Source organism: Lontra canadensis, unplaced genomic scaffold, assembly GCF_010015895.1.
Source record: "Lontra canadensis isolate GAN:19392208 unplaced genomic scaffold, GSC_riverotter_1.0 scaffold12, whole genome shotgun sequence".
In the NCBI taxonomy this organism is placed as follows: Eukaryota; Metazoa; Chordata; class Mammalia; order Carnivora; family Mustelidae; genus Lontra; species Lontra canadensis.
In genome coordinates this window covers 26,742,086-26,761,353 of record NW_022631006.1, presented here as the reverse complement: position 1 = coordinate 26,761,353, position 19,268 = coordinate 26,742,086, and the positions used below count along the sequence as shown (strand labels likewise).

Below are 19,268 nucleotides of genomic sequence, written 5' to 3'. Positions count from 1 at the left end.
CTAAGAAGAATTAGTACTCTCATCTTAATTCAACTATTCTGGGTTGAAGGTTGACTGTATTGTGGTTAGGCATGAGTTGCATTTGATTAATGAAAACAAAGTTGTGGTAGAATAGCATGGATTTTATGCCCTACACTCTGCCACTAACTAAGCCGAGTGTCATTGGGCAAGTTACTTCATCTCCTGGGCTTAAAAAAAAAAAAAAAAAAAGTTAGGCTAAAGCCTTAAATTCTAAAGCCTCTTTAGTTCTTATTTTTATGTATTTTATTATTATATAATAATGTTTATGTTCAGTTTTCAACCTCAAGACTCTTGGGGAATATCATTCAAGCCCTTTGTGAAAGTCTGTGATAGTAATTGGAGAATACTTGATACCAGGAATATTAATTATTATAATTCTTTGTACACAACCATGCTTTGCTCTTTTTTTTTTTTTTTAACATTTTATTTATTTATTTGACAGACAGAGATCACAGGTAGGCAGAGAGGCAGGCAGAGAGAGAGGAAGGCAAGCAGGCTCCCTGCTGAGCAGAGAGCCCGATGCAGGACTCATCCAGGACCCTGGGATCATGACCTGAGCCGAAGGCAGAGGCTTTAACCCACTAGCCACCCAGGCGCCCCAACCATGCTTTGCTTTTTAAGAAAAGGAATGAAATTGCCTAGTGAAATTGCAGAGTTAAATGCAATGTAAATAATTGATGTGCTTTAGTATATTAATATAAAAAGAAGCTTAAATTAATTTGATCTTAAACTGTAGCAAGTTATTAGAGAAAAAAGTCTGGACATGTTTCATACCTGTATGATGAGTTTTTCTCATCATTGTGAGTAGGTAGGGAGTATGTGAACATTTAGAGCTGTTTAATCTCTTCATTTGGCAGCCATTGTAGTAGATTATATGAATAGATCCCTTTTCATCTTTCTGATAAGAGATAGCTATATATAAGGGGAATTCAACCCTCCACTCCTTCTACGTGCCAGTTTTTTCCTGCCTTCTCAAGAAAATATCCATAGCAATCACTGTCTTATCTTTTTTTTTTTTTGGTTTTATCTTTAAGAAAATACGTGTTATAGTCAATGTTCAGAACAGTTCAGCCCTTGTTTTTAATTCTCTTTAGGCTTTTTTTTTTTTTATTATTTTTGCATTAAAAGGTTATCCTTTCTAATTTCTATCCTTTCTAATCGTCTTCAAATACTCAGTCCCATTTCGGATTATTCTCTTTTTGTATCTTTTCAGGCAGCACTGTGGAAACACCTAGGAGCCCCAGCAGTTACTTTAAACTATTTTAGTAGCACTGTCAGATGCTCTGGAGGGGAAAGGATAATCTTATTGCCCAAGAAAGATGCTACCAAATGTATAAGATATTAAGCAAAATGGAATTTGTAGTGTAAAATCCTTTGTAATGACACTTTACCAATTATAATTTGATAATTTACTTTTTAAAAGCTTTATTGAAGTGTAATTTACATACCATAAAATTCACCTGTTCTAAATGTACAGTTTACTGATTTTAAAAATATACAGAATTGTACAGTCATCAACCATAATCTAATTTTAGAACATTCCATCACCACATCACCCCCAGAGAAGATTTGTATCCATTTGCAATTATTCTCACTCCCACTTCAGCCATAGGCAACCATTAATCTACTTTCTCTCTCTATGCTCCTTACTTTTTTTTAAAAGATTTTACTTATTTACTTGAGAGAGAGAACACAAGCAGGGGGAGGGGCAGAGTGAGAGAGACAAGCAGACTCCCTGAGTGGAGAGCCTGACTTGGGGCTCCATCCCACGACCCTGACATCATGACCCAAGCTGAAGTCATGCGTAACTGACTAAGCCACCCAGGCGCCCCTCTATGCGGTTTACTTTTATGGACATTTCATATAAATGAAATAACATAATCTCTTGTCTTTTGTGTTTGGCTTCTTTCACTTGGTGTGATGTTTGTACACATTGTTGCATGTATTAATATTTTGTTCAATTTTTGTTGTTGAGTAGTATTCCCATCAGACATATCACCTTTTGTTTTTCCATTCACCAACTGATACACATTTGCGTTGTTTCTACTTTCAGGCTATTCTGAATAATTTATTTTATCAACATTTGCATACCATTCTTTGTGTAGCATAAACTTTCATTTCTTATGAATAAATATGTAGGGGTAGAATTGCTGAGTCATGTGGTAAATCAGTATTTAACATTTCAAGAAACTGCCAAATGTTTTCCAGAGTCATTATTTATATGGTAATGTGTGAGGATTCCAGTTTCTCCACATTCTTCTCAGCATTTTTTACTGTATGTCATTTTTATTATAGCCATTCTAGTGGTAGTGAAACAGTATGCCATTGTTGTTTTAACTTTCATCACTATCATGGTATATCCATGTTCTGTTGTTGTTGGTTGGAGTTTTCTATTAATGTTGATTTTATCCTGTTGATTGATGGTATTGTCTCATAGCCTTGTTGAATTTGTCTGTCTGTTCCATCAGTCATTGGGAAGGGATATTGTTTGTTTCATACGTTTTCAGATTCTTTGGTGCTCTGAAATTTGACAGTTATGTGTGTTGTAGGTCTATTTTCATCTACAATGCTGACCCTAATTGTACTCTTTTCAATTTTATTTTTTTTAAGATTTTGTTTATTTATTTGAGAGAGAGAGAATGAGAGAGAGAAAATGAGTGGGGAGGAGAGGGAGAAGCAGGTTCCCATGAGCAAGGAGCCTGATGTAGGGCTTGATCCCAGAACCCTGGGATCATGACCTGAGCCAAACGCAGGTGCTTGACGGACTGAGCCACCGAGGTGCCCCCTCATTGTTCTCTTTCAATGTGGAAATTCATGTCCTTCAGTCCTGTACAGTTTTCAGTTATTTATTTTGATTTTTTCCTTATTTTCCCTGTACTCTTTCTGAAATTCCATTTATTTGGATATTGGTTCCTCTAAGCCAATCTTACCTTTTTTCCCCCCCTTATATTTCAGGAGATATCCTCAAGTTTCTCTTCCAGCTTTCTACTGATTTTTTTTTTGCTATCTTATTATATCCTGTTTTTAATTTCTAAATCTTTGTTTTTTGTCTCATTTGTGTTTCACATATACAATTTGCTCTTATCTCTCAAGGATTTCTCAAAGTCAGGTTTATTGAGATATAATTTACATATGATAAAAATTCACTCTTTTTGGTGCATAGTTACATTAGTTTTGACAGGTAACTACCACCATAATCAAGATGGAAAACAGTTCTTTGGGAGACTTGAACCATCACTGATGTCAGTATTTTTATTTATTTATTTATTTATTTTTAAGGTTTTTTTTATTTATTTGACAGACAGAGATCACAAGTAGGCAGAGAGGCAGGCAGAGAGAGAGAGGGGAAGCAGGCTCCCTGCTGAGGAGAGAGCCCAATGCGGGGCTCCATCCCAGGACTCTGGGATCATGACCTGAGCCGAAGGCAGAGGCTTAGCCCTCTGAGCCACCCAGGTGCCCCTGATGTCAGTATTTTTAGACGTGTGTGTATGTATGTGTGTTTTCCTCTGGGACTGATCAGAGTTCCCAAAGGATCTTCTGTTCTCTTCCTGGAGTGTAGTATAAGGCTGGCTGTAAGCTTCCATGAGACCAATCAATGGTAGAAAGAAGCTTAGATCTCAACATGTAGTATGTAAACTTTCACTTGATGCCCTTTTAGACGATATTCTTCTCCTTCATTTGTGCCTGGTGTTTCCTATCTCAAGGACTCTTGTTTTAAATTTTCCATACAATATTTACTGGAATGGGGAAAGTGAAATTGGAGCTAATTTCGTCTTAAATGGATATTCAGTCATTCTCCTTCTTCTTAAGCCCACATTTCCCCCCACTTCTTGAGGTCTTCAATATTGCCAAGTCCTGAACCTTTGGGGATTCTGCTTTTACCTTTCCTCATTGCTGATTTAGGACTTGGCTTTCTCAGATCTGCTTTCATTTATCACTTTTGCTTTGCAAAATGTTACTGCCATCAACTCATCTTTTCTTCTTTGTCCTTATGGGTTTTATGCCTTTAAAAACCCTTTACTATCATTGTGATGAGGTTTCAGGGAAGGATAGAAGTAATTGCTTAACTTTAGTCCATTATCTTTAATTAAAATTCCCCCTTTCTTTAAGAAAGAAAAGCTTACCTTGTGCAAAAGATCCTTTATGATCCAGCTTCTGTCTTTCCAGCTTCACTTTTTATTCTGCTACAGTCCACCTCCAGCCTAAGCTCTAGTCACATGCATCTTCTTAAGAGATTGCCAAACAAGCCATGTTGCTTCATGCCTTTCAGTTCTGCACATGCTATGTTTTCAATGTGCTGTTTGTCCCTTAAGTCTCTGCTCAGTGAAGCTTTGCTGACTCACATGACTGCCCCTCTATTGGAGTGTTTATTATATTGCTGCAATTATTTATTTCTTAAAAAGTCTCATCCTAAAGGTTTTTTAATCTGGGCGTGCAGCTGGAAGGGATGCCCATGGATTAATGGCAGGAAATCTCAGGATACCCTGAAATTATTTGCAAATTTTCATGTTTGTGCATATTTTTGGAAAATTCTCTAAAGCAGATTTTCTTCTAAGAGTGTACATCAGAAATGCTGTGGAGCTTTTTAAAAATATAATTGCTTTGGGCTTCACTCCAGATACCTGCTGAGGTATAATCTGAAGTTGGGGGCCAGAGGATATATTTCCTAAAGCTTCCCAAGTGATTCTTTAGAAGAGCATCTCTGGTCTGTCATCTTCATTAATTCTGGGGCTTGGCATATAGTGACTGCTCAGTAAACATTTTAAAAAGGAACAAGGGAGGAACTTGTGTTCAGGTCATGGCCTGAAATAAATTTCCTGTGTGAAACTTGAATGCAAGTGGGGGAATCACTAATTTATTGTTATGTAAAGGAAGTAATAGTATCTATTTTCCCTTCTTTGAGATAATTGAACGAATGGGAAATGGTGAATTGTTTTTTCAAAGGTAGAAGAAAGCTCTGGAGACCTTACTGCAAGAATGAAAGAAAAATTTAAGGATCAGGCATAAAACTAGTTAGATATATATAGTTTGATTTTTGTTCCCCTGCTGTTTATAGTTGTATTTTTTTTTAAAGATTTTATTTATTTAACAGAGATCACAAGTAGGCAGAGAGGCAGGAGGGGGTGGGGGTAGGGGGAAGCAGGCTCCCTTCCGAGCAGAGAGCCGGACCTGAGCTGAAGGCAGAGGCTTAACCCACTGAGCCACCCAGGCGCCCCCTTATAGTTGTATTTGAACCAGTGATTTGATTCTAAAACTAGGCTTCTATACATTTGGGTGTTGTTGATATATACTATTTATACCTGACTTCATAACCTCTAAATTTAAACTTAATATATGGCCAGTGACATAGAAAATAGGGAGATTGACATGTTGCATTGGCAAAAAATACCTCATATTATTTTTAACTGATTGCAAATAAGGAATGAGAACAGGAGCCTAATTTTCTGCAATGCACGGCCTTGTGTTTTCTCTGTTTAAGGTTTTAATATGTGTATAAATTAGAACTATGTTCTCTGCTTTACTCATAAACCTCTTTTATATAGTGTTGTATTTTTGTCTGTTAATGATCAGGCTCTTTTGCATTTTGTATTTTCCATTTCTTATTTTTGTTTTGCTGTTTAGGTATTTAAGAGATTATGGCATCTGAAGCCCACAATGTTAAAAAACGAGGCTTTTGTAATAATATTGAGGATCATTCCACTGATCTTCCTAGAAAAAGGATCTCTAATTTTACTAATAAGAACATGAAGGAGGTAAGTGCATGGTTTCTAGGTAATGGATAAGACAGTATCTTAATCTTTTCATGCTACTATAGTAGAATACGATAGACTGGGTGACTTACAAACAAAGGAAATTTGTTTCTCACAGTTCTGGAGGCTGGGCAGAAGTACAAGATAAAAGCCCTAACCAGTTTGGTATCTGGTTAGAGCCTCTTTCCTGGCTTATAGTTGGCTGTCTTGTATGCTGTGTCCTCACATGGTAGAAAGGGCAAAGAGCTCCCTGGGGGCTCATTTATAAGGGCACTAATCCCATTCGTGAGGGCATCATCCTCATGACCTAATCACCTCCTAATATCATTCATTTTGGGCATTAGGATTTAAGTGTGAATTTTGAGGATACATGGTCATTCGGTACATCACAGATAGTTTAAACTGTTAAGTCTGTAGATAGTTTTGGTTAAATTATTTAAACAGTAGGAAGATGATAATTTGCTTAATCTCCCAGAATTAAGTGGAATTAATGAAATATTGAAAACTTTGTATTCCAAAAGCTCTAAAAACTTTATGGACAGTATGCTGTTTTAATATGATACCATTTGAATATTGTAGTTTAATTCTGAAGAGGACTCTCAGAGGTGCTTTTGTTCACCTTTGCAAGGCTCATTCATGCTGACATTTCTTTTAAACGGTATTAAAAGTCAATACACTTTTTAAGTACCATGTAAGTAAAATATATGACTAGTGGCATGGAAAATAGGGAGATGGTTATATTGGTTTGTCAAATATATCTATGCACAGTGGTGTTTAGCTACAGACCGAAACTGCTGCTTTAATCTGAAAAATTTAACTATGGAATTTCAGATTTGTTGATATCAGTCACAGAATTTACATAGCTTTACAGAAGAACGTAAATATGCTGTTAACTATCTAGTTTTATTTTTCAGGTTAAGAAATCTCCAAAACAGTTGGCTGCTTACATAAATAGGTAAGGCTTCTTTAAAGTTTGTGGGAAACAGAAGTATTGAAAGTTAGGTAAGAATGAAAAAGAGGGGGAAAAATAAGTCTTCTCTTTTATTATAATAAGTAACTTATTGTCAAATAACTCCATTATGCCAGTCACAGTGGAAAACACATCAGTATTTCTCTAATCCTTACAACAATCCTAGTAGGAAGGTATCATTGCCTCTAATAGTTGATGAGAAAAACTAACGATTTGTGATTTGTTCAGGGTCATACAGCTAGAAAGTGGTAAAAATGGCATTTATTCCCAGATCTTTTAAACTCTAAAAGCACTTTCTACTAAACTACTGGTTCTTAAAATGGATCTGAGACAGTGGGGTTCCCTTTCAGGTAGTTTATGAGGTCAAGACAATATTCATAACAATAACATTAATTAACCTTCCTCATTTTCACTCTTACAAATAGAGTTTTCCAGGGGCTACATGATATTTGATAGTGGATTGAATGCAGAAGCAGATATGAGAATCCAGCTGTCTTAACTAAATATTAGAGATTTTGTACAAACGTAAAAAATGGTGCCATTCTTCTTACTATATTTTATTTTGGAAAACAGGGTTTTTTTGGCAAAATATATGTAATAAGGTTATTATTTCTTAAAAGAATCAGTAAGTTTCCTGAGTAATACAGTAAATATCAGTAGATATTGCCCACATAAAAAAAATTTTTTGAAACCTCAATTTTTAAGAGTTGCAAGGTATCCTGAGGCCAAAACATTTGAGAATCACCATATGAAACTGTGAGGTTTGCTCTGTTGTGTTTTATCTTCTGTAAACAAATTAAATATACTTAAGTTTAATCAAAATAAGTATTCTTGGGACACCTGGGTGGCTTGGTAAAGCATTTGCCTTGGGCTCAGGCATGATCCCTGGGTCCTGGGATCAAGCCCTGCAGCAACCACCCTGCTTAGTGGTGCTTCTTCCTCTCCCTCAAACCTTCCCCCTACTCATGCTCTTGCTCCCTCTCTTTGTCTCTTTCAAATGAAAAAATAAATCTCTAAAATATATATGTATACTCATATTTGCACAATTCAAATATATTTCATTTTTTAAAAAATCTAGTTATTATGCTTCTTGGTTTAATTTGAGTATAAAGCATCCAGATGATTTGTAATTTTTCCTTTTTGTTTTCCCCTATGATCTAAGAGTTAACATTTTTAAAATTTAATTCTAATTTTAATGGATTGTGATCACAAAATGTGGCCTATTAAATCTTTCTGCTTAAAAAGTTGTAAAGGTTTTCATGTAGTTCTTTTTCATTTAAGCAAATCAATTCTTCTTACAGAACAGTTGGACAAGCTGTGAAAAGCCCAGATAAACTACGTAAGGTGATCTATCGCAGAAAGAAAGTGCATCATCCTTTTCCAAATCCTTGTTACAGAAAAAAACAGTCCCCTCGAAGTGGGGGCTGTGACATGGCAAATAAAGAAAATGAACTGGCTTGTGCAGGTCACCTGCCTGAAAAATTACGCCATGATAGTCGAACATATTTGATTAACTCCAGTGATTCTGGTTCTTCACAGACAGAAAGCCCATCATCAAAATATAGTGGGTTTTTTTCTGAGGTAAGTCATTTAAATGAACTTAATTTTAATCCCGTTATACTACTCGCTTTTTTGTCATATTCTGCTAACAAAGTCATTCATTGCCTGTTGAATTCAGACTAAGTGATTCTAATTCCCTGAGACAGTTTTCTAGATTAACCAATCTAGTTATTTGAATCAGTAGTTACTCCATTTCACTGAGTTAGTGATATCTGAGATGGAATGAAATGGTTGACAAGCTTCTATAAATATTCAGAATGGCAAGTTGGCCAGCAGAAATTTAAAGGAAAAGAAAAGAAGAAATCTGCACTAAAAAGTAGACCACCAAAACCAGTTATCCAGGAACAAACATTTTTCTTGGCTCTCGGAATTGCCATTGGAAACTTTGTTCAGGCAAGCCTGCTAAGGTTTGCTGCTCTTCTAGCTCAGGTGAAATTAGATGTTTGAACAGGCTCAAGGGAATTTGGGGGGGGGGGGGGGCAGGTTTGAAAGAAATATTCTAAAACTGGTTTGTAATGATGGTTGTATAATTCTGTAAATTTATTAGAAATTGTATTACATACTTTCAGTTGGAGAGTTTTATGATATAACGCCTCAAAATTTTTTTTAAAAGATCATTTGAAGGACTAGTTTAGGAACATGAGTTTATAATAATTATTATTACATATTTATTATATATGTTGTAGAAAATGAACCCAAAGGAAAAAATTATTCATAATCTCAACATTTGGAAATAACAGTATTAAATTTTTGACATATCTTTTCTCTTCATATTGTACATGTTGCTTGATTACTTGATTTTTATGTTTAATAAATTTGGATTTTTTTCCATGTAATTAAATAATCCTTCTACAATTTTTTGATGGATACATAATGTTAATTTCTTTTACTATGATTTGTTAAACCTAGTATTGTTTCTATCTGGCATGACAGCTTGAAAAACATTTTCTATGGCATATAAACAGAAAAATATTTTTTTTAAGATTTATTTATTAAGAGAGTGCACATGTACAAATGAGGGAGGGGTGAAGGAAGAGGAAGAGAGAATTTCAGGTGGATTCCTGGCTGAGTGCCGAGCCCCACACAGGACTCCATGTCATGAACTGAGATCATGACTAGAGCAGAAACCAAGAGTCTAAGCTTAATCAACTTGAGCCACCCAGGCACCCCAGAAAAAAAATTTTTTTTTTTAAAGATTTTATTTATTTATTTGCCAGAAAGAGACACAGTGAGAGAGGGAACTCAAGCAGGGGGAGTGGGAGAAGGAGAAGCAGGCTTCCCGCCAAGCAGGGAGCCTCATGTGGCACTTGATCCCAGGACCCTGGGATCATGACCTGAGCTGAAGGCAGATGCTTAACAACTGAGCCACCCAGGCACCCCCCCACCCCAAAATTGGTTTTAATTAAAATGGTCATAGTGCATAGGTGAATGAAAATGAGCATCACGTTTAGAATAATAATTATGAGTAAGATGAAAGAAAGATGGAAATTTAAATGTTACTAAGTAAAACCATGATAAAATGATGCAAAAAAAATTGTATTTGCCAGTGAGTATGTTCTTACTTGTAAAAATAAGATCCTGGAGTAATAGAAAGTAATTCCAGGTGAAGTGAAGGAAGTGCATATAGAATCTGTGAGAAGAAAGGAAGTAGGGGGGCACTGGGTGGCTCAGTCACTTAAGTGTCTGACTTTTTGTTTCCACTCAGGTCATGATCTCAGGGTCATAAGATTGAGTCATGGGTAGGGCTCCAGGTTCAGGGTGGAGTCAGCTTGGGATTCTCTTCCCGTTTCCTCTCCCTCCCCTTCTTCTCTTCCCGTTTCCTCTCCCTCCGCTTCTTCCCTTCCCTATGCGTATGTGTATGCTTGCTCTCTCTCTCTAAAGTAAATAAATAAAATCCTTTAAAAAAAAAAGGAATCAGGGACTATTTGATTTAATAGTGAATTAACATGGACCCTAGAGAATAGGATGGTAACCAGACTTAGTGTTAAAGAGAATCACTGTCGTGCTAATTCATTCATAAATACTTTTTGAGGGCTCCCAACTCTGTAATGCATTCTGCAGGCTCTGAGGAATTACATTGGTAGATGAAAAACAGGCACTGCTCCTACTTTAATGTAGTTAGAGAAGTGACGAGGCCCAACACTAGTCAAATAATCAAAGAAACTACATACCCTGAAGAAAAAGAACATACAATTATATAACCCAGAAATCTGGCCTAGATTGGGACCTAAGTTGGTTTGTCAGTTGAATTGAGGGAACAAACATTCTGAGTGCAAATACCTTTAAAGATTTTATTTATTTATTTGACAGAGATCACAAGTAGGCAGAGAGGCAGGCAGAGAGAGAGGAGGAAGCAGGCTCCCTGCCGAGCAGAGAGCCCGATGTGGGGCTCGATTCCAGGACCCTGAGATCATGACCTGAGCCGAAGGCAGAGGCTTTAACCCACTGAGCCACCCAGGCGCCCCTGAGTGCAAATACCTTTAAAACAAACAAAAAAAAGCTTCAGTTGTACATTTGAATTCGTGCCATGGTGAGTCATTTTTTTTCAAGGTCCCCCTTTTACTTGCTCTCATTTTGATTACTTGCACAAACCTTCCCTAACAAGACAATAAGTTTATTGATCTTTTTTTTTTTTTTTTTTAAGATTTATGTATTTTGAGAGAGAGTGCTCTTGTTCATGCAGTGGGGAAGAACAGAGGAAGAGAGAGGCTTAAGCAGACTCTGCGCTGTGTAGCCCAACACAGGGCTTGATCTCACAATCCAGATATCATAACCTGAACCAAAACCAAGAGTTGGTTGCTTAAGCAACTGTGCCACCCAGGAGCTCCCTATCTTTTGTTATTTCATACCTTTTTTACTGACTCACTAATTTCTGCTGTAAAAACCTAAATCTAAAAGTGGTAACATTATCTTGTCGAAATTCAAGTACTCATAACCTTTTGACCCAACAGTTCTATGCCTATGTATATATATATACCCAAGAGAAGTGAAAACATATGCCCACACAAACATTTTATAAACAGATGTTTATAACATTCATAATAGCCCAAAGTGGAAACATTCCAAATGTCCTTCACCTGATGTATGGATAAATAAAATGTCATATATTCATACAGTGGAATATTATTTGGCCATTATAAAGAAGTACAATACCAGTATATGCTACACTATGTATAAACCTTGAAAATATTATGCTTTGTGAAAGAAGCCACATCAAAAAAGCCACATATTGGATAATTCAGTTTATATGAACTGTCCAGACTAGGTAAAGTCATAGAGACAAAAAGTAGATTGATGGTTGCCAGGGGCTGGAAAGAAGGGAGAATGGAGTTCAGGGTTTCTTTTAGGGGTGATGAAAATGTTGATTTTAAAATTGATTGTGGTGATGGTTGTACAATCCACAGATACACTAAAAACTACCAAATTATACATTTTAAGTGGTTAAGTTTTATGGTATGTGAATTATACCTTAGTCTGTTATTTAAAAAAATGGATCTAGTTGTTGTGGTCCTAAAATTAATCTTACCAAAGTGTATGTATAAGTGTACATATTTACATACAAAAGGATGTTCACTGATGCATAGTTTTAATAGGGAAAAACCAAAATCAATCTAAATAAATTTTAGTATATAACAACTGGAGACTATATAATTATTTTTTAATTATGAGGTTGATCTATGCTTTGACATTAAAATCTTTATAATATATAAGTGAAAAATCAGGTTTTAAAAAACACAGCTATAATAATATTTTAATTTTGTATCTATAATTTGTCTGTCTAGAAATGATTTGGAAAGATGCATACCAGTCTGTTAACTTTGATTACTTCTGAGAAGTATTACTAGATTTTATCTGGGCAGATAGAGATTATTCACTTTTTCTTTGATACAGTTCTGTGCTATTTGAGCTTTTTACAATAGGAACATATTACCTTATTATATTAAAAAATGACTGAACGAATTTAAATACTGGTCATAGAACTGAATTTTTGTGGTTCCCTTCCCATGTTATTCAGTATATATTTACCTTTGCCTTTAATCCTCAAAATAAATTAAATCCTAGGTTTGTAGGTGAGTTACAAATAATTTATTTTATAAATTGAGATTTTAAAAGAAAATGGTAACAGATAAAAAGTACTGATAAAAAAATAAACAAGTGCTGGGGACCTGGGTGGCTCGTTGGTTAAGGGTCTGCCTTCTGCTCAGGTCATGATCCCAAGGTCTTGGGATAGCTATAGTCCCGCATTGGGCTCTCTGCTTGGTGGGAAGCCTGCTTCTCTCTCTCCCACTCCCCCTGCTTGTGTTCCTGCTCTTGTTGTCTCTCTCTCCCTGTCAGATAATCTTTAAACAAACAAACAAAATAAACAAGTCCTGGGTGGCTGGGTGGCTCAGGTCATGATCCCAGGGTTGTGGGATTGAGCCCTACATGAGGCTCCCTGCTCATCGGGAAGCCTGTTTCTCCCTCTCTCACTCCTCCTGTTTGTGTTCCTGCTCTTGCTATTTCTCTCTGTCAAATAAATAAATAAAATATTTTTTAAAATAAATAAATAAACATGTCCTAAATTTATTCAGATCATTTGTTTACTGTGTTCAACTGCAACATTCCTTTTTTGGGGTCAGTAAAAGGAGTCACCTATGCATAATTTTAAAACATGTCTACCAGAATAATTTAATTGGAAAAAAATGGTTTCATGTCATGTTTCAGTATGTTTTTTAACAAAGTAGATTACTGCCTTTCAGGTTTCTCAGGACCATGAAACAATGGCACAGGTTTTATTCAGCAGGAATTTGAGATTGAATGTAGCTTTAACATTCTGGAGAAAGAGAAGTATAAGTGAACTTGTAGCTTATTTGGTGAGGTAAGTGTGACCTTTTATGCTTTTGTTCAGTTAAGTAATTTCCATGTTTTATCTTGAAGTGCCTCTTCTTTTTTGTGTTATGCCGGCTAAAATTCTAAACTTCCTTCATTTAGCTTCAATAGCAACAATACAGTTGGTTGTTTTTTGGGTTGGTTTTTTTTTTTTGCAACAATATAGTTTAAATTACATTTATCACCAGTCTAAGAGTAGCCAAAATACAGAAAACCATCTGTTTCATCATATTGAACAAAGCTATTACCTTCTCTAGGATCCTTACATGTAAAACTAAGAGATACCAGTTTGGGAGAAGTAACCTTTTAAAAATCCCCTTTGAGTCAAAATTTTAAGCATGGCTTTCCTCAGTATATTCAAGTCTCTTCTCAAACATCATCTCTTGAATGAGAGGGCAGGTGGGGAGCGTGGGGAGTGAGGGTGGCAAGCAGGCAGAGGGGGAGGGAAAGAGTCTTTGAGCACTCTCTTTGCTCAGAGCCCCACACGTGGCTAGATCTCATGTTCCTGAAATCATGACCTGAGCCAAAATCCAGAGTCGAATGCTTAACCTTCTGAGCCAACCAGGCATCCCAGTTCTCTAATATTATCTTAATAAGGCCTTCCCTGACCACCTTGTTTAAAAATACATATTTCTTCACTCCCTGTCTCTCCTGTTTTATTTTTTTCCATACCACTTACTACCGTCAACTTGCTCTGTATATTTTACTTGTTATCTGTCTCTGCCTTCTTCCACACCAGATCCCCACATACACTCTGAAATACAAGTACTGTCTCTTTGTTTACTGCTGCATCCCCAGCACCTGGCTCATCGTAGAGACTCAGATTATTTGCTGAATGAGTAAATTTCTCAAAAGCAGTGTGAAGGTTATAAATAAGGAAATCAGCACTCTAAGCAGTTTTATACCCACAGGATAGAAGACCTTGGAGTTGTTGTGGATTGCCTTCCTGTGCTCACCAATAGGTAAAAATATTTTTCAGAAAAAAAGTAAGTTTAAAGAAGGACAAATGACTTGTACTTATTTTTACAACTTAGTTTTTATTTTAGTTTACAGGAAGAAAAACAATACATCTCACTTGGCTGCTGTGTGGATTTGTTGCCTCTAGTAAAGTCCCTACTTAAAAGCAAGTTTGAAGAGTAAGTGCTAATGTGGCTCTCAATTCATTTTTCTCTTTCAACATCCTTGATTTTGTTGCTTTTGAGTGCCTGTCACGAGACATGCATGGTTTCTGTTTCCAAGGAGCATATAGCCCAATTAGGAAAAGAATATGAACTGATTGAAGAGTAATTACAAAAGCATCTATAGGGACGCCTGGGTGGCTCAGTTGGTTGGACGACTGCCTTCGGCTCAGGTCATGATCCTGGAGTCCCGGGATCGAGTCCCGCATCGGGCTCCCGGCTCCGCAGGGAGTCTGCTTCTCTCTCTGACCTTCTCCTTGCTCATGCTCTCTCTCACTGTCTCTCTCTCAAATAAATAAATAAAATCTTTAAAAAAAAAAATTAAAAAAAAAAAAAGCATCTATAAACAACTTAAATAAACTACAGCTTTTTAAAGTACCAAATTGGGAAAAATCAGTGTGAATATGTGCTTTTTGAGGTGGGGGAAGAGTGTGTCTTTTTTGTAAAGGCTTTTGGGTGAAAACACTTGAATAACAAAATGTCATTTCAGATATATAATAGTTGGTTTAAACTGGCTTCAAGCAGTCATAAAAAGGTGGTGGTCTGAACTGTCATCCAAAACAGAAATTATAAATGATGGGTGAGTATATCTTTAAAAATAAACTTAGTCTAATAAAATATTTTTTTCAGGAAAGTGGTTTGATTAAGCCAGGTTATAATTCTGTTCCATGATCATCATTAAATAAAAGTTTATTTTCTTTTCAGAGAAATATTAAATTGAAATAGTGTTCACATGTGAAAATTACATATGGAAATTTAATTCCAGAGTCCAATAACCTCCTTTATCTCTTTCTCTGGCAGAATCTTATACTTCGTTTTAGGAGAAAATAGCACAACTGTGGTTTAACCCTCATACCTGTTACAATGAGTAAGGGAGAAAAAAAGAGATGGCTTTTGGTGGGTTAAGTATTGAGGCACAGGGATGGAAGCATCCTGTATCCTATAGGTCTTTTGACTACGTAAACATTAACCTGAGAATCCAATGTGGATGATCATAATTCTAAAAATTATACTATAATCATCATAATTTGAATATTGCCTTCATGTAAAAATATGTGGGTATTCTACCAGATGAATCAGATTATCATGAAGCTGCAAAAAAATATCTCCCAGCAGTCTTAAAAATTTTCTCTCTAGGCTCTCAAAAATTTCCCACTTCATACCCAAGACCAGGTTGTCCAAATGCTGCTCCAAATGTCTAGTTTTCTTTCCTACTTTAACAAATAAGTAATCTTTAATTTCCGAGATTGACAAGTAGTATTTTAAAGAGTTGCTTCATTTCAAATGGTACAATTTCTCCTGATAAATACTTGAAAATTTAAAACTGTATTCATTAAGTGCTATTTACAAAGTCCATGTTCTTATATTTGCATTCTTTTTTCTTTTCTCATAGAAATATTCAGATTTTAAAACAACAATTAAGTGGATTATGGGAACAAGAAAACCATCTTACTTTGGTTCCAGGATATACTGGTAATATAGCCAAGGTAAAAAAAGTTAACTTAAAAAGTAATGCTTAAAATATCTATTTAAGCTTAATTGAATATTAGAAATAATATATTAGTATTACGCATTTATATATGAAGTCTTTCAAATGTCCAATACAGTACTATTCTAATAAAACCTAAAATCAGTTTCGTATTTACAAATGTGTAAGGTCCTCTGGATATGAATCTGATTTTGGCAAGGAACACAGGAATTAGCCCTTGAATGTGTTTCAGGTGCACCTGTGGAAGTGAATTGCGAGAGGGAGTTTAATGAACTAGCTCCAGCTAGAGAAAAGGTTAAGAAGGCATCCAGAAAGAGTGACACTCAGAAAGCAAGGGGTGAGGAGTGTAACAAATGCTTTCAGGATATTATTTTTCACTTGGCTTTTGCTAATGTCATGCTTTTGGAACAGTAAATGTTCAGATCACAGTATGAATTTGACATTGTTCTTTATTTATTTTCTTAGCTCTTAAAGGAAAAGATATATTGCTCATTTGGATTTTAATATTTAAACTCCAGAAAACATTGGTAGTTTAAATATAATTGCAGAGGGAAAAAAATCACTATTAAAAAATATTTGCACCCTTTTACTGGGCATACTGCTATCAGAAATGGTCATTATTCAGAAATATACAAGCATTCTTTAGTTTAAAATATACAGTATTCTAAGTAAGAGGTATTGTATTGTGGACTTAATTGTGAAATTCTCCTTGGATACCTTCAAGAAAAGAAGCAAAAATGATGTCTCAAACAAGTATGTGACCACTTACATAATTTTACTCTGTAGAATTCTTAATGATTAAAATCTTATAAACAAATATCAATTTCCCAGTTTTTTATTGTCGTTTTAGTTCTTTCAATAATGAGGGGGAAATGAAGTAAAAGTTGATAGAAAATGAATATAGAGTATGTATTATATATCACCTGTTCTGGAGGTACCATGCATTCTTGTTAGTAGTACTGAAAATATATTGTCTCCTTAGAAATCTGCTTTCAATTACAATATTTTATAAAGAGAGAAACTTTATTTTGATTATGACTCTAGATACCATATTTATTATTGAAGACAGTATTGAGTGATTTTAAAAGTTCTGTGAAGTTTCTTAAATTGTGATTAAACCTCTTTTACAGTGTTAAGCCCTCAATTGCAATTTTTCCAGGGTAGAAATCAGAAAGGCCGTCCTCAGGCTGGGCTAGAGTGTATATAGCACTAAAGGAATTGCTGGGAATGATTTAATGATTTTGCTTAGCTATAAAGGCAGAGTTGTTTGATCACAGGAACCAGAACATTCACTCAGCACCTAACAAACATTTATTGAGCATGTGCCATCTGCTAGACACCGTGCTAAACGCAGCTAAAAAAGTTTAGTACGACACATTTTTTACTCTCAGAAGATCACAAGGAAGCTAAAGCAAATTAAGTGATAAGGGAGAAGAACATGGAGTGTGCATGTGTGTATTTACTGTACCAGCTAATGAAATGTTTTTTGTTTTGTTTTCTAAGGATGTAGATGCTTATTTATTACAGTTGCATTGAGAGACTTCATCTACTAAAGAGCATTTGATTATTCAAAACATCCCCAGACTAGATTTCCAAAAAAAAAAGAAAGAAAGAAAGTCTCACTTGAGAACTGTGAACTGTGGAAGAGATCAAAATCTTTTTTTTTTTTTTTTTTACTTTAAAAAGCCACATACAAAACCACTAATGAAACCCTAGCAATCTACTTCACATTGAAGTGGAAAAATATCCAAAAGGAGCAGCTTCAACTTCAAAGAGGTGAAAATGCACTATGAAGATTGTTCGCCTTTGCTGCATTTGGGATTTATATGGTTATTTGGTAACATTGTTTAAGAACTACTGGGTCTTAATGCAGTCCTGCATAAGAATATAATTTATACTATGTCAGAAAGAAGACAGGACTTACTACTAGGAATCACAAAAACCAATCATCGTGACTTTTGTGAAGACTGTGTTTTATAAGAAAACACTTAAACGTGTGCAGCTATTTTCTTATTTTGAAAAGACTTTGCAAGTTTAAAATGTCATAGCAAATAATCAATACTAAAAATTTGTCCACACTGAGATACTGTGTATACAAAATGCCTTAATTATTAATAAGCCAATGCATATGATACCAATATCTGTTTAAAAAAATTAAAACCAACCATGCTTCTGGCACGATAAGATCATGGAATTAAATCAGGGGTTTCCACTCATGTAAAATGTTGTTAAAACTATTCCATACCATTTTTAAAACTTGAGAATATTTTTAGTATCTCTGATTTTTCTTTTTGCCAGAATCATTGTGTCATGTGTATGTGTTATTACTATATAAAAGAAAAAGGTGAATATGTATTTCTATGAATGCTTAACTAGAAATGTCCATGGAGTTGGCTAATTTATATTCACTTTTTATTGTATATAGAATCCTAATATTTTCAGTTCTGTATCATTTAAGCTTTCTTCATTTGAGTAAATTCACTAAATATTTCTATTTTTTGCTTTTTTAAATTCTGCTTTTATATCAGTTCTAATTCTTTTTCACTACTTATATTTTAAGGAATTACATACAATGCTTTAGAACTGTTTACAGTTAATGCTGACCTTGTGTTCTAAATTCCAACACTTTACATTACTACCTCCTCCAATGGTTGATATGAAATGCCAGCAGACTGTCTGAGGTCTTTTTTTTTAATACCATTTTTAGTGTCAATGAACCCACTTCTGGAATGTCTTAACAGCTGCATATCTTATCTTGAAAATGATAGGGATTCAAAATACCACTGTTGATGGTTTGTGCATCATCTCATCTTTATAACCCTGAGAGGTATCTGAGTAAAGATTTTTAGTAATTGAATTTGTCTCCAGTAATCCTACAAGCACTTGAATGTAAATCTTTAGCATTTATCCAGTTAGCCACTACTGATGTGAATCCCAAGCAACTTTTTTGCTTTAAAAATGTTATCTTTCATTGAGTTCTATTTTTTGTGTAGCTGTATTTTATATAGCTATGTATTCCTCACAGCGAACATCAATTTTAATAATTGGCTCTTTTCTTAAGTCTTTAGAATAATTTAAGATTACTGCATTTCTGTGATTTGAGAGTTATTTAAGAAGTTGTTTTTCAGGAGGTGGGAATTTGAATAGTAAACCTGCGTCATCTCTGTGAAACCTTAAGATGATAAAATAGAACCTTTCTTTGTTCCTATTTCTTTAGTTATCACTGTCTTATCTAACACTTTGAACCAGTTAACTCAGTTGGAGCATGGTGCTAATGCGGCTAAGGATGGGAGTTCAATCCTTTTATAGGTCCATTAACTTTACCCACGTACACAGAACTCTTCATAGCTACAGATTGCCACTTGTAGGTATATATCTCGCAATTCAGCTCTTAGTCACAGGGAAGGTGATGAGTATAGCTTAGCATAAGC

The 19,268-nt window shown here is 35.2% G+C and overlaps 1 protein-coding gene across 2 annotated transcripts in view; it reads left to right on the top strand.

The window, feature by feature from the left end:
• Positions 1-19,045, top strand: part of KATNBL1 (katanin regulatory subunit B1 like 1) — a 38,360-nt gene extending 19,315 nt beyond the window's left edge. For both annotated transcript variants that reach the window (XM_032856926.1, XM_032856927.1), the window contains exons 2-10: positions 5,644-5,774; positions 6,686-6,726; positions 8,043-8,322; positions 13,041-13,159; positions 14,082-14,132; positions 14,217-14,306; positions 14,839-14,928; positions 15,742-15,835; positions 17,341-19,045. In XM_032856926.1, coding sequence (XP_032712817.1) covers positions 5,658-5,774; positions 6,686-6,726; positions 8,043-8,322; positions 13,041-13,159; positions 14,082-14,132; positions 14,217-14,306; positions 14,839-14,928; positions 15,742-15,835; positions 17,341-17,373 — 915 coding nt within the window. In that variant the 5' untranslated portion in view covers positions 5,644-5,657 and the 3' untranslated portion in view covers positions 17,374-19,045. The remainder of the gene's footprint in view (positions 1-5,643; positions 5,775-6,685; positions 6,727-8,042; positions 8,323-13,040; positions 13,160-14,081; positions 14,133-14,216; positions 14,307-14,838; positions 14,929-15,741; positions 15,836-17,340) is intronic.
• Positions 19,046-19,268: the final 223 nt, after the last annotated feature.